The sequence below is a fragment of the Symphodus melops genome (genome assembly GCF_947650265.1).
Source record: "Symphodus melops genome assembly, chromosome: 18".
Taxonomy (NCBI): domain Eukaryota; kingdom Metazoa; phylum Chordata; class Actinopteri; order Labriformes; family Labridae; genus Symphodus; species Symphodus melops.
Genome location: NC_136708.1, coordinates 4,121,671 through 4,136,427, shown reverse-complemented (window position 1 = coordinate 4,136,427; position 14,757 = coordinate 4,121,671). Strand labels below are relative to the sequence as shown.

At 39.5% G+C, this 14,757-nt stretch overlaps 1 protein-coding gene across 1 annotated transcript in view; it reads right to left on the bottom strand.

The window, feature by feature from the left end:
• Positions 1–14,757, bottom strand: part of ctps1a (CTP synthase 1a) — a 219,296-nt gene that overhangs the window by 6,402 nt on the left and 198,137 nt on the right. Inside the window, exons 2-4 of the mRNA XM_079368525.1 lie at positions 1,671–1,731; positions 369–550; positions 88–258 (exon numbers count right to left, since the gene is read on the bottom strand). Coding sequence (XP_079224651.1) covers positions 88–258; positions 369–537 — 340 coding nt within the window. The 5' untranslated portion in view covers positions 538–550; positions 1,671–1,731. The remainder of the gene's footprint in view (positions 1–87; positions 259–368; positions 551–1,670; positions 1,732–14,757) is intronic.

The following is a 14,757-nucleotide window of genomic DNA, read 5'->3' as shown; positions in this document are numbered from 1 at the left end:
TGGAAACAGAAAGAAAAACCCAAAATGACAGCAGCTGTTTCTCCTCATCGCGGATCCCTTTACTGATCTTTGACAGCCGTCGTTTACCTTGCACGGTCTTTCCCAGGTAGTCTCCTCTCCTCTCTTTGTTTATGACTGATTGGTAAATCTTTCCCGTGGTCAGGTTGTTGTCTCTGGTCAACCGGATGTCCAGGAAGCGTTCATAGTTCCCCAGATCCAAATCCACTTCCCCTCCATCGTCCAGCACAAAGACTTCCCCTGCACAGAGTAGAAAGACGTTATTGTAAACACACATGTAACACACAGCTATTTTAGTAAGTCATGAATGTGTATAAGATTGAGAGGAAAAACACTTTCTTTTAACCTACCGTGTTCATAGGGTGAAAATGTGCCTGCGTCTATGTTGATGTATGGGTCGATCTTGATGGCGGTTACGTGCAGGCCACAGGATTTCAGAATCGTGCCCACGCTGCTCGCAATGATCCCTTTGCCAATTCCTGAGATGACTCCTCCGGTTACCAGGATGTACTTCATCATTATGCTCTGGTCTCTGATGAAGAATGACAGGTTAAAAAAAAAAAAAGCTAATTCCCATGTCAACACTTATGACAAGACAGGACACAGTTTAAAGGTAGAACGGATGCACTCTCGCTGCATATCGCTAAATACATGGTAGATGTGCAAACAGTGAGTTTATCGACATTCCTAAAACCCAGGCATGTGCGTCCATATGTGTGCACAAGAATATAGCTGGTGATGAGCCACCTCATCTCTACTTTTTCTATACCCTGAAACTACAATGTAAGTTCACAGCTGGCACTTTAACATGGACTGGAGAAATTCTGCTGCCTAAATTATTCCACACATTTTTTTTTCTTTTTTTCAGTAAATAAAACGCAAAACTTGTTTGGAGTAAATTCTTTGTCATCTGTTGTTTTTTTTCAAGAAGAATAAAAACCAAACAACACCAAAATCAAGAAATATATATATATAAAAATTCCAAACCACAACAGTTCCACCATCATACCCAGCATGGCACATTGGGTGCGCTCGTTTATAAACGTTTAGTGAACCGTGCGGGTGGGACACAGTAGAACTGAATGTACCCGCCCATATCGGATACGCTGGTGTAGTTAACCAACACTATTTTAAAAAAGTATGGGTAAAAGCGCCAGCACATTAGCTTTAAGGCTAACACTCGTGAATTTGTCTTTAATGATCTAAAACTAGCTCCAGACACATCAGACAAAGACACAGGGTCGTGTCAGCAGTTCAAAAGAGGTTCAACCCACGTTATAAGAAAGACTGTGGGTTTGAAGAAACTGTCCTTGATAACAAAGAGGACGTAAATTCAACTTTTGAGCATGCGGCTACATGCCTTTTATTCAAAATAAAAGCGAAGGCGTGTGACAAACTTGCAACCAAAAACTGCAGAACAAGTTAATCCTGCCATCTAACTCAATATTAGACATTCCATCGTTGTTTACGAGATTATCACTGAATTAAAATGAATTATCCTGTCTTATTGAAATGCATGACTTAACATGCATGATCTTATTTTGACTGTTTAAACCGGAAATCACACTAATGTAACGTGTTCAGCCTGTAACTTAGCTGGGTTTGCTAGCTAGCCAACATCTTCCTGTTATAAGCATCACATTTCAACTCACCAAAATATTCTTCAACCGGAGCTGTGCTTCTAAATAAGGCGTTCAGACCTCGAACCAATGACGGAGTTTGGACCCAGAACCAGTGCGCGCGCGCGTGTGTGTGTGTGTGCTGTTGTTAAACTACAAACCCATCCAGCTCTCTTCTGATTGACTCCACACGTGCATGGACCACGTTAGGGCTGCAGCACATCATTCATTCTATCTCGCGCTTACAACATATGGTGCCTTTACGTACGCCTCGGAAACTCATGTTTTGTCCCACTTCGAAATGTAGCAATCAACAATTACATGTTTGCATCTCTTTAGCAATGTTTACGTTGCATGAAACGCACATAAATTAAAAAATAACACCCATCTGTCTGTCTATCTATCTATCTATCTGTCAGTCAGTCAGTCAGTCAGTCAGTCAGTCAGTCAGTCAGTCAGTCAGTCAGTCAGTCAGTCTGTCTGTCTGTCTGTCTGTCTGTCTGTCTGTCTTATTCTACACATTGGTACTCGTCTAGCTGGAGTAATGATTAAACTTATTTTTGGGTCCTTTGTGCTTTCATTGGATGAAGAGAAACAGAAGGGGGTGTAAGGAAAGAGTTGGGAAACAGAGGATGGATTTGAACCCAGAGCGACTGTGACTAAGACTACAGCCACAATGTAGCCAATAACAATTCAGGCAAAAAAAGTAATAAATAAATCAACATTTGGGTCTTTAAAATACACCCTGCTTTCTTTTTCTTTTGAGAATTTAAGGGGGGCTATGATACAAGGCAGCCCATGCAATAGATTCTGCTCACATGAAAACATCTTTGTAACATTATAAACACATGTAGATGTCACACACATGCCAGACCTGTTGCTGTGAAATAACCCTGCAACTAAACTACTGTGAATGTACATATTATTTAAATTAAATGATTGTCTATGCATAATGTAAATATATTTACAAGATAACTACCTGATGTTTACTTCATCATCCTTATGCAATGCTCTCCACGGCACTATTATCTTATTATTCTTTTACATATAGTCTTTAATTACTGGTTTATGTTTTTAGCTAATTGTTATTATTTCATGTTTACATTGTACAGATAGAGCACAGTCTACTGAAGTTAAATTTCTGATGTTATTGCTGCTTTGTTACTGTAACACGGTTTGTATCCAAGTCATTGAGCGAAGTTCAAGGAAATTTGAAACTATTTATCAAGTAACATGCAGGATCGAATATTTCACTGCTGTTGTTGAATACACAAAAGCATAAAATCATAAGGGTACTGAGTTCTCATTGTTAATGTAAAATGTTTGAAAATCACTAGTTTGAAAAAATGCATAAAAGTAAAATTTGCACAATGTTTCAAATAGAAAAAATATGAACTGAGATGTAAAATGTCAGTGATTGTTTCTAAAATGTAGAATGGAAATGTAAAACGTTATTTTAAATCAAGATTCTTGAATTAGAGGGATACTTCATCCATTTACATGAAGCTGTGTATCATTAGAAACATGGTTGTAGTGTTGAATGGTCGTGAGTCCAGCCCTCATTTTGCCCTGAGACGAGAAAAATGTGTTTTTCTTTGTCTGGAAGTTTTCTTCATGTGATGCAAAAAGCGTCATATTGCATCACATGCTTCATGCAAATGGGTGAAGTGTCCCTTTAAGTTCAACACCGTCAAACTATCCAGTTCGTTTTAACTTACATAACAAATCCCCCTCATGTACCTTTTCCCTTTTATTTAATCAGCACTTGAAGGCAACGCTTACTCCATGTTGATACCAGCAGGGGGAGCTCACGTTTTACATTTGATGCTCATTGTGGCCAAGACAAGAAAAGAAGTTGCTTTTTTTTAACACTGTGAGAAAGGTAACTACACCTGTGCTGTTCGACAATTGTCCCTGATATTTATCTGCTTTAGAGTTATTTGTCTTAGAACTCCTTGTATCTGAATATCTTATTTTCTTGAGAAAGAAGAAAAGAATTACATATTTTGCTTTTTGAATCCACTTAAAAAAACATTTAAATTACTCCAGGAATAGAATAAGTGAAACTGCAGCTGTAGGAGCAGTTTTGTCATCCAAACAAAAGATGCAACAATGAATCAACGTGACTCCAGCGATAATGTAAGCTGCAGCTCAGAAGCGACAAAGCGAGGCTGAATTGATCCTGCAGCAGAAACTCTGTCATGGTTGGAGGCGCAGAGATGTTTTCCTGCGGGGTTACAACACACTGGTTCCTCTTTCTGTCTCTGACGCAAATCAACACTTTCTGCTCCCAATAATATATGGCCACGGTCCAAAGTGGTTAGATACAGTAGTCTGAGGAAAGGTCAATGGTCTTGTGATTGAGATTGCTGTGTATCATCCTCATTGTGCTCTGTGTGATATAAGGTCCAGGCAGGGAGCACTGGGCTCTCAGTTTTGTCAAATTGTGACAGCTTCTGATTGAGCAACACAAATCTCACTGTCCTGGTTTTGCTCACCATGTGTGTGGGTGAGTACAAGCGCTGCAAATTAAAATAACAAAATGATGGAGTTAGTGACTGATGGCTGACTCACACAGGCAGATAGCCGCAGAGCTGACTGATGCTCCTATGTAACACCCAAATCTGTACTTGTGAGCTCAAGCAGCCAGCTTAGTCTCTGGAACACAGGAGGGGGCTTAATGAGAGTTTTAATTCATTTTTGACCGGAGCTGGGATTGAATTAAACTCCCACAGAAGGGCTGGATCCTCTCCTCGCCACAAGCCATTTCCTCCTATTAAAGATGTAACACAAGCAGCAGGACGTGAGGCAGGTCAGTCTGAGATGAAATTGACCGCTCGTCCTTCATTTTATGAAAGAACATACACTCAGAGTCTGTGTGTTATCGAGCATGGCTGCACGCAGGGTGAAAAGAACACCAAAGAGTCTCTGATATTATCAAGTCTCCTTTGAAGGACCCGTAAACGGAGCACCTCATGCAAAACTGTAAAATCAGCCATCTGAGGGACTGTTGTTGTGTCAGAGAAGGAGAGTTTCATGATCTAATCAGTCGATAATGGTGCTCTCACAGTTTCTCCTCAAAATAATTCACTGCAACTTTATGTGGAATATTTCAAGCCAGCCTCATAGTAAACTGTCCATGTAAAGTCAGTGTGAGCTGAAATTTGAACGCAGCAGGAAATATTCCGGAAAATTAACTGCAAGCAAGCAGAAGAGAGGATGATTCAATTTATATCCTGCAACCCGGGCATGGCCATAGACTGAAAGCACAGCTCCATCGTGATCTGTGCACAGGTTAAAAACAGCATCATTACATTCTGTTCCTCAGTATGTTGATACCATGAAAATGTCAAACAACTCGTAGCATTGATGCTCTTGTATATAAATACTTTCGTCATAGCGTCAGACAAATTTGTTTTAGGTTTGATAAGGTGGACATGACTTTGGACTCGTCAGCTGAGCTGTCATAGAGTTTTTTTTTAAAGTGAAATGAGACATCCAAAGATGCAGCAGTGTTGTTTGTTTTCATCTCTGTGCCTACAGAGAGACGATGAGGAGGCTTATCGACGCACTAAAAGGGACAAAATAGCATGAGAACAATCACAAATAAAGGACCATGATTAATTGCAATGAAATAGCTGACAGCCCTGACAAATAAATACCACTGCCTCCTGCTGGGAGGGAGGGTTACTACCTCTTACGTTAGACCTTGTGTGCTCGTTTTTATGTTGGATGGATCTTTTTTCCAACACATGCAACATCGGTTGATGCAATAGCTCCTTGTAGCATTAATTATTGTTGATGGTTTGGTGTTTCTAGAAATGAGAGTTGAGGGTTGTCAAATGTTCTTACCTATTACAGAGACAGCTTCGCCTTTTCCCCTTCTTCTAGTCTCATGCTAAACTATGCTACATGAAGGCTTGACACTAACTGCAAAGATATGACTCTTTAATCCGACACAAAAGTACTGCAAATTAGTATTTATGTTATAATAAAAGTAACCATCTGTGGTCGTGCTCCAGGCAAGTGAAAGGAAAAGAAACTTGAACACGACATGTTCTGTGACATATGTTTAATAAAACTATGACAAGCTCATTTTTTTCACGCTTGGCTAAAGCCTTATCCCACTCGTCCTCTAAAAATGTAGACGGGTGTCATTAAAGGTTTAGGAAGATGTGGGGGTTAAAAAGCACGCTGAAGCCGTTTAGCTCTGAGGGCTGCCTTTACATGAGAGCGTGAGCTGAGTGGGGCTGTGAGGGGGGATGGGCAGAAGCTGTCTCACACCACAGTGATGAAGTGTCTCTCTCATGCACACTGTCTCCTTTCCTCCTCTCAGCCTTCCTCCATTTAAAGCTAAACATACAGCCGGCGTGTAAAGGTAATATGCAGTTACTATCAATCAGGTGCAGCGGCTGAAATGAAAGGTTTTACACTTACAACAGCAAGCTGTACACTGTTTACATAAAAGGGTACACATTTTGTGCATTCAGAAGTCAAAGGCTTGATTCATCAACAAAGGATAAAGAATACCCTTTAAGTTGTGATACATCAAAAAAATTCATTAAAAAAAATACTTTCTAAAGGTTAAGGATTTGATAATGATAAAACACTTGCGTCTCCATTGTCACATCAGATGAGCCTTGTGTGGGGAGGCTTCTCAAGACGCAGCAAAACCAAGAAAGAGTAAATAATTTTGGCTTAACAAAACCCCCAGCATTTTAAAGTTCCTATAAACGACGTTGCACTGCAACATAATGCGTTCAAAAGCCCATTCATTCTACTGTTTCAAGCCGCACAATGTACGTTACTGAGATGGTTCACCTTCATTCTGAATGTTGAGGAGGCTTAATGGGGTCAGACTGATCCCCCTCTGACCGGTCTTTAGCGGTAGTAACAGAGGCATTAAGAGGAGGAAAGGAGACATGGTGCATGAGAAAGACACTTCACATGTTTCCTCTACTCCAGCAACGTATGTTTACATTCAGTTAAACATGACTTACAAATGTCACCATTATTTATCACATTTTTGCCAAGTTGAAATGTTTAAGGGAAATCCTGGTGTATATTATTATTTTTTTTAGATTTTGTACATATCTAACCTACCTACCTACCTACCTACCTACCTACCTACCTACCTACCTACCTACCTACCTACCTACCTACTTGACTGCCTGCCTACCTACCTACCTACCTGCCTACCTACCTGCCTACCTACCTACCTACCTACCTGACTGCCTGCCTACCTACCTACCTGACTGCCTGCCTACCTACCTACCTGACTGCCTGCCTACCTACCTACCTACCTGCCTACCTACCTACCTGCCTACCTGAAACAAATTGAAGTTTGCTCATCAACTGTGTTTCCAGCTAAATTCATTTTAAGGAGGCAACTCCTCTGAGCTTTAAATCAATTATGATTTTAAAGTTTGCATTCCTTATTTAGACAGTAGGGAAAAAAAGACATGGGCAACTATGACATAACCAATAAGTTCATGGTCTGCTATTTTGAAGCCTTTAGTTTGGCATTTTGTTGTATTTGAGCCAGAAGTGACCTGCTGAGCGGTAAGGTTGGAGCTGGAGACAAGCATGTCAAATACAAAAAACCTTTAAAAGTATGCTGGTACGCTAAGGCTGAGTCATTATCTGGTCGATTAATAAACGAGCTAAGCTAGAAAGCCAACTAATCTGGACATGGATGACTTTTCTAATCAGCAAATTATGAATAAAACACAATCTTGGATAAAAAGGGAAAAAAAACTGGAGTATAGATATTTTTTTCTGAGGTGAGCTGCATGGGTGAACACTTGGGATATTTACTACTTCTTTCTGTTCAAATGTGATTGCACTGTGAGATTTGCTGCAAAGGTTTTTTTTTCTGCTGAAACACTTCTTCACCTTCACATCGCTTTGAAACGGTGGGCGGACTGTATTTTCTGATAGCAACCCAAAATAGACTAAACTTTTCAAAGAGGAATAAAGACGCTTTGTGAGCTTTTCTGTTACACAATCTCAAAGTCAAGGATCCACATATTGAAACCTTCAGGTTGTAATGTGTCTTTAGACCAGATTTTAAACTGTAATTTTTCTTCCAGTTATTTGGCTATGATTTAAAACCTTTCCTGGTGTGCTAAATTTAATTTAAAACACCAGCATTTTAGGTTTCTTCAAACTTGGTTATAGTAATAGCCTGTAACTATGCACATTTTCTACTTCATAGCCCCATCTGTCTGACGAATGTGTGCGGGTGTTGGGCCCTCCCAGAAGAGATATAATTCATCATGTTTGTATCACAGAACACTGAACTGATGTCACACAGCATCACAACAGTTATCAGGCATATTCACTCCTCCACTGTGACTTTTATCTCATTTAATTACAACGAGAGCACGACATCACAGCAGGGCTTTTGTTCTTGCTGAGATATGAGTCTGTCATATGGGAACATCAGTGGGAACCGTACCCCCAATCTATCCTCCACCTTTCATTCATCCGCTAATTACATTACTCATCTCTCCTCTGGCCGTGTCACTGGAACAGCTGGTCCTGTTCTTGGAGCAGAGATCCTAGGAGACATAAATCACAACTGGTCCTGCTATCCTTGATTGATACAGCCGTGGGAATGTCATCGGCGATCCACTACATGATTGGCTGATTGTAAAGACCGCAGGTGACGTCAACAGCGCCCTTCTAGAAAGTTCAAAGAATTTGAAGGTAGACCGATTTCAAGACAAAAAAAAAAGGACGCTGGAAGCTGCAACTTTTCTCGGCCTGCTGCTGTAAATGTTGCCTCCTGATTGGGAACAATTGAAGAAAAGAAGCGGGCGGGCGCTCAAAAATAAAACGCCACATGGACAAAGGCCCTGGGACTGTTGTTTTTAAACCCATTCTTAGCAACATCCAACTCAAGACATACTGTACACACAAACGAATAAACAGAAGAACCGCGTCAAAGTCGCTGCTCTCTTCTAATTTAATTGTGGATCAATGGTGGCAATTTGAGACCTTTTAAGCAATAAATCAGGTGGTTCATCTCTTGTGTACACAATCTGCAATCACGCCTGGGCCTCTGAAGCTCAAATGTATAAACAAAGCCTCCCAAATTCCTACCGCGCACAGATTCACCACAGGTCTTGATTAACCAAAACAAGCCTTTTTAAATCTCACCCTGAACATTTTCCCGCAGGCGCCAGACCAAAGATGCCCCAGAGTGAAACTGCCTGAACTGAAAAACATTTGCAATGGTCTTTGGTTGACAACTACCCACCGATGATACCAGCTCTTAATGAATTCTGTATACATCTATGACGCATATATACAAAACATTAATTAATCTTTCGAATGCATATAAAAATCAACAAAGACTTGTGGGTAATGGGCAATGTCCCAAATCTATCTATCTTTACTGACTAGCCAAAATGTAAGAAATGCACCGAACTAACCAGTTTATATTCTCTATGGATCTGGTTCTTGACACAGATTTTTTAAAGGCTGTTTCTGAAGATGTTTCAGAACATTGATGTCTCATACAAAGTATGATCGAGGAATATTTAGATGAGGCGAAGAGGCTTGAATAATGCAGTGCCACTAAATACATCACATTTTAGTATGCAAGGGCTATTTAAGCCAGCACCATGCAAAAATATAACGTTTCATTCTAACCAGGTTAAACAATTAGTCTACTTGAAGAAGTTCACATCACATCAGGTTCTTCTATGAGCCAAGTGGGTTTTTTTTTTTTTTAATAAAGTGTATTTCCAGACAAACTGAAATTCCAACATACAAATTAGTGCAAATGCATTTTTCTCCTATAGTCATGGCGTATGATATGTTCCTCGTGTGGAAGCAAAGTGTCAGATTGAATCAGAATCTGGTTGGTTGGGAGTTCATCTGTCATCTTGCAGACTGGACATACGAAGAGTTCAATTTTCATTTTCTTTCTGAAAATATCTGCATCACAATACAAGTCTTTTTATCTTTTTTTTGTGTAATTGGTACTTAATAATTGGTTTGTTTTGGGTTCATATGGCGGGAAGTAAGCCAGATGAAAGTTTAATCGTCACTGACACTCTATGGAGACACAGAGGCTAAAAAGGAACTCCTTCTTGCCCTTTTGAGAAATCCTAGCATAATGTTGGGTGAAGCTCTCTTTGGTTACACGTCCTCTAGCTGTCCCCTATAGTCAGCCTCCAGTTGTTAGGAGAAGAAAAGTTAATCCAGACACAGTTCCAGGAGTAGGTGATGAAATTAACCACGCTCTGAGTGCCTCCAGGGGATGTAAAACCCTGAACACAACAGTGTAGGGTTATAAACAGATCATGTTCATGGAATGTGTTACACCGACAGGAAAAAACACACTATATCCCAAGGTCAGGCAAGGAAAAAGAGACGTTCTGCTTTGCCTTTGGTCCAACAAATCTTGGTGAGACAAAGAACCTGCATATTCCCTCTCATAGAGACATACTGTTGGGTTTTTAATCGCAATGAAAGTGAGTTAAGATCATGCTAGTTCATTTTACATTGAGAACCTCAATGAAGCAACACTCCAGAATTAACATGCTGCTAATGCTACAGCTAATCTGCTACCTGCACAATGCAAACAGTTCCTGTACTTCCATATTCTTTTTTCTTGTATCTCAACTGCTTTTTTTTGGCTGGGAGGGTTAGCATTAGCCAAAGTCATTTGGCATGGTCTCTGAACGCAGCCATCTTTTATAGGAAAGGCATTTCCATTTTTGACGTTAATTAATAATAACTAATGAAAAATTCAATGGATCCTCGTCAGTCACAAAAAAATTGGTACTGCGCTTTTGAAAAAAAAAAGAAGAAGCCTGCATGCTTACCTGTCCTAATCACATACTATCCCTTACCCTGTGAAATAAATAAAACAAATTCTAACCCTATTGCAGTGAAGGCACTTCCCTTGATCAGGTTTTTGTTCAACTAATGTTTTATTATTGAAAATAACCAATATTTAAGTGTTTGTAAAAAAAAAAAAAAGTATTTCTGAGTGTATATGAGAAGAAAAATTTATAATTTAGTTTGTAAATATTGTAGTGCTACACTATTCAAAGAAAATGTATACTTTTATGTAATCATTTTTATTTATTTTAGGTATTTATTTTAAAATATAACTGTAGTTGTCAAATGAAAGTAAAAAGAATCCAAATGTAAACTCAAAATCACATTTGTGTGTTTTACAAAAGTGCTGTTTCTCAGCTTTTTGTCCGGAATGTTGTTTTTTTGTGAAAATGGCCGATATTCAAGTGCTGATAAAAAAAGATTGAATGAAGCTTGAATAAAATAGTTTTTTGTATATGAAAGCAGAAGCTCTGATCTTTCTTTTGATGTATTCAATATTTACATATTCAAAGAACAAAATATTCTGTGGGTCTTGAAAGATTGGTGAAAAATCTGGCGCTGGCTGGCAACCATTCTAGAATTCTCTGTCGGGGAAAGTGTTAAAAGAATATGAGCATTTCCAATCAACACGTGACAATTGATCTGAATAGATATTAACAAATACAAGAAATGTGTTGGACGCAAGCAGCACTTCCTCTCAGCATTATTGAGATACTCCTATTGGTAATTAGTGGAGCAAATGAAGTGTTGGAAAAAAGAAATCAGAAAAATCAGAAGAAACGTAATATAGGCTATACACAAAATATTGATTACTGTAACTGCACATCACATTTTTGTCTCATATCATGAAGGCCAACCTCAAACAATGTAAGAGTACAGTTTTAGCACGAGCACATGGGCTATTTGGGTGGAAGTTCACAATATTCAGGGAAAGATATCACATTTGATTATTTAAGGATGTATCTTCATGGTATCTAAACAATGTTGTGCTTCTATGTATATTGGTCTTACATAAAAAAAGTTATATTATAAGATACGTTACATTTGATACCAAAGATCAGGGTGACATTTTCCTTGTTTAAAATGGGGTTGTCATACAACATACAGTCCTTTTTAAACTTTGCTGATGATGAAGCAGGAGAAATTCGTGTTTCTTTATTCTTTAAGTATCGCATATCCAAGATATTCCACCAGTAAGTTGGTAGCTCTTTTCTTTTAAAACCAGATGTGTAGCTTTGTTTAAACAGCACGCCCAGTGACCTTCTTGAATATTGGCTAGTAGCCTAAATGAATTGAGTGTGGTGCACCACAGCTGTGTCATTTTGGCTAAGCGATGCAAACTACCCAATCCCATCCACAAATTCTTATTTCCATCTGGATGGTTGGCCTTCAGTCACAGACTCTTGTTTTAGGTCCTTCTTTTGCAGCAGTAGAAAGCATGGCAACCGCAGCAGTCATGGGTAATATCAGTCATATAGTGGTTTTAGTATATTTTCTTTTCATTAGTAGCATTATTAAAAGCATGTTATGTTGAAATGCGAGGGTGCAAAATCCTGCAGTTTCTCAAGTGTCCCCTTAAGGCTCACTGCAGAAGTCCCATAAACACCCATTAACAAATGCCTGTTTCATACAGCAGAAATAAACATGTTTACAGCCTGTTTCATGGTCTTATTAGCTCTTGACTAAATCAGCACACACTGTACAGGGTGTGTGAAGTCTTTTTTATAACTCATTAACTTTTATTTTAAGAAGGATTATAGTCACTATGAGTCAGGGCTGACCTGACTGACAGGTGGGCTTTACGAAGTAACTGTCCCGAGGCTTAAAACCTGCATCAGCTCCAGCTCTCAGCCTACATTTGGTTGACAGTAAGTTAAGATGAGACATTTATGTGACCACCATTGACTGGCCTCTAAAGACTAAAGGTCGACATCATTCAGACTTTGTCCATGTTTATTTGCAGTCTCTGAAAAATGAAATTCTTGAATTTCCCTCGGGATCAATAGAGTATCTATCTATCTATCTATCTATCTATCTATCTATCTATCTATCTATCTATCTATCTAGATAGTGATAGCAGCTGTGAGAACGTGTAGAAACAGCAATAGTGAGAGATATTAGTGGTAGCATGGGCAGCTGATTGATACCATGATGTTGTGTCACCAGGGATGGAAGCATTCAACGACGCATGCATAGTTTGCAGAAGTATCAATGATATTCTCAAATAGCATCAACAGTTGTATTTCCTATTAGTGTCTTTAGCAGCACAATTAATATAAGTATCAGCAGTGGTGGCAACACCGAAGACACTGACCAGGAACATCTGACATAAGACAGGTTACAAAACAATGAAGCCGTCATGGTTTTGTTTTGTTGATGTTGTATTTTAGTGTTTTGAGTTCTGTTTTAGTAATTCTCTAGTGTTAGCTCGTGTGTTTCTTAGTTGTCTGGTTTCCTGCCTCTCTGTGTTTCCTTCCTGTTTTGATGACCCTGATTGTCCTCACCTGTCTCATTAGTCTCACCTGTGTCTGATTACCCCTGTCTATTTAGTCTCTGTGTTTTCTTACCCTCTTGTAGGTTCATTGTCTTCTGCTGTTGTTACTTTGGTCATGCCTAGTCTGAGCCCATCATTTGTTTCCCTGCTTCCTTGGATTTACTTTATTTTGCTCCTTGTGGGTGTTTTTTGTTTAATAAATGGTTTTGTTTTGCTGGACTTGGGTCCTCCCTGTGTTTCTGCCCTAGTCGTGACAGAAGCGACACCGAGAAACACAGGTGAGACTGGTTACACAGGTGAGGACAATCAGGGCAATCAGACAGGAGGGAAACAGACAGGACAAAAAAACAAACTCAGAACTACAACGTAAAGCATGGAACGCTAAAGAAACACAAAGAACTGAAGAAATGTAAGAAAACACAGAGAGGCATAAGGAGAAGACGTACGAAAATAGAACAGTAAACACTAAAGACTAAACGAGTAAACATCAACACATTAACACTACACTATGAAACATTAAAACACACAAGGGAAACAATCAACACTCGGAAACATTAACACACAGAAACACTTGGAAAAAATGAAAGATTAAACCAGGTGAAATACAAAACTAAAGACAACAACCATGACAGTAGCAAAAGATCTGCTAAAACACCTTTCAGCATAAATAATATACATAACAGAATGTGGGAGTGGCAAAATGTGTTGTAACAGCAGTGGTTATGGTAGTGTACAAAAGTGCTTTTTATTTGTATTTTCTAACCACCTACAGCAACAGCAGAGTAGAAGCTAAGGTGGTTGAAGTATAAAGAAACGTTGTTGTGGCAATGATAAAGCTTTAGTTTCAGGAAAGTTTTAGTAGCGTTAGCTATGTTGATATAGAATCCATGTCGCATGTCGTAGTTGCTCTCCATGAGCCTGCTGCCGAGTGGGCTGTTTTCCAGAGAGTAACAACATGTGGCCACGTGTCTGGGTGGTCAGGGAGGTCGGAGAGGTGGGGTGTAGGGAAGGGAAGCAGAGGGGAAAATCACATGTTCCCAGGAATGTCAGGCTCTGTTGTGGGTGAGCAGCGGGAGGCTCATGGCCGTCGGCATGAGAACAGTGGAGGAGTTCGGTTAACTTCAGGATGGAGAGAAAATGTGCTGCAGGATGGTTATGTAGCTTACTGGGGAGAAGCTAAGCAGCAATAAATAATACATGTCTGAAAATATATGTGAATAAGACATATTCATCCAATGTATGTATATTGTAATGCATAGTTATGTCAATTTAGTCTCATAGTGTCAGAGCTAACAAAAATGATGTAATGCTCCTGCACTGAAGCAACAATATGTAACTTTTTCATTTTAAATCAGTGGTGTCAAAGTGGATCTAACAGGACCAAAACTTTCAACAGGGAGAACGACGTCCATCCCATTTCCACAGAGAATCACAGTTACCTGCTTACAACATTATGTAACTTGCAGTGGGCGTGATTTGTACACTATGGCACTTGATCATGCATCAGCCTTCAGCTGATACTGTGCTGCACTGTTTGATACGATGGCTAAATCGGAGAGATGGAAGACGATGGAAACTAAGAGTGTACGAGCAAGAAGCAGGACGTGGGTAAACATTGGACCTTGTCATTCAACATGGTTTTGGCTTTGCACAATGTCTATGAAGGTTCTAGTCTATGTGTGATGCCTTGTGGAAAAATGCTATCATAGTGTGCATTGTGCCACCAGTGTATGAATAAGACGCCGACCCGCTGTATTTGCACTGTTT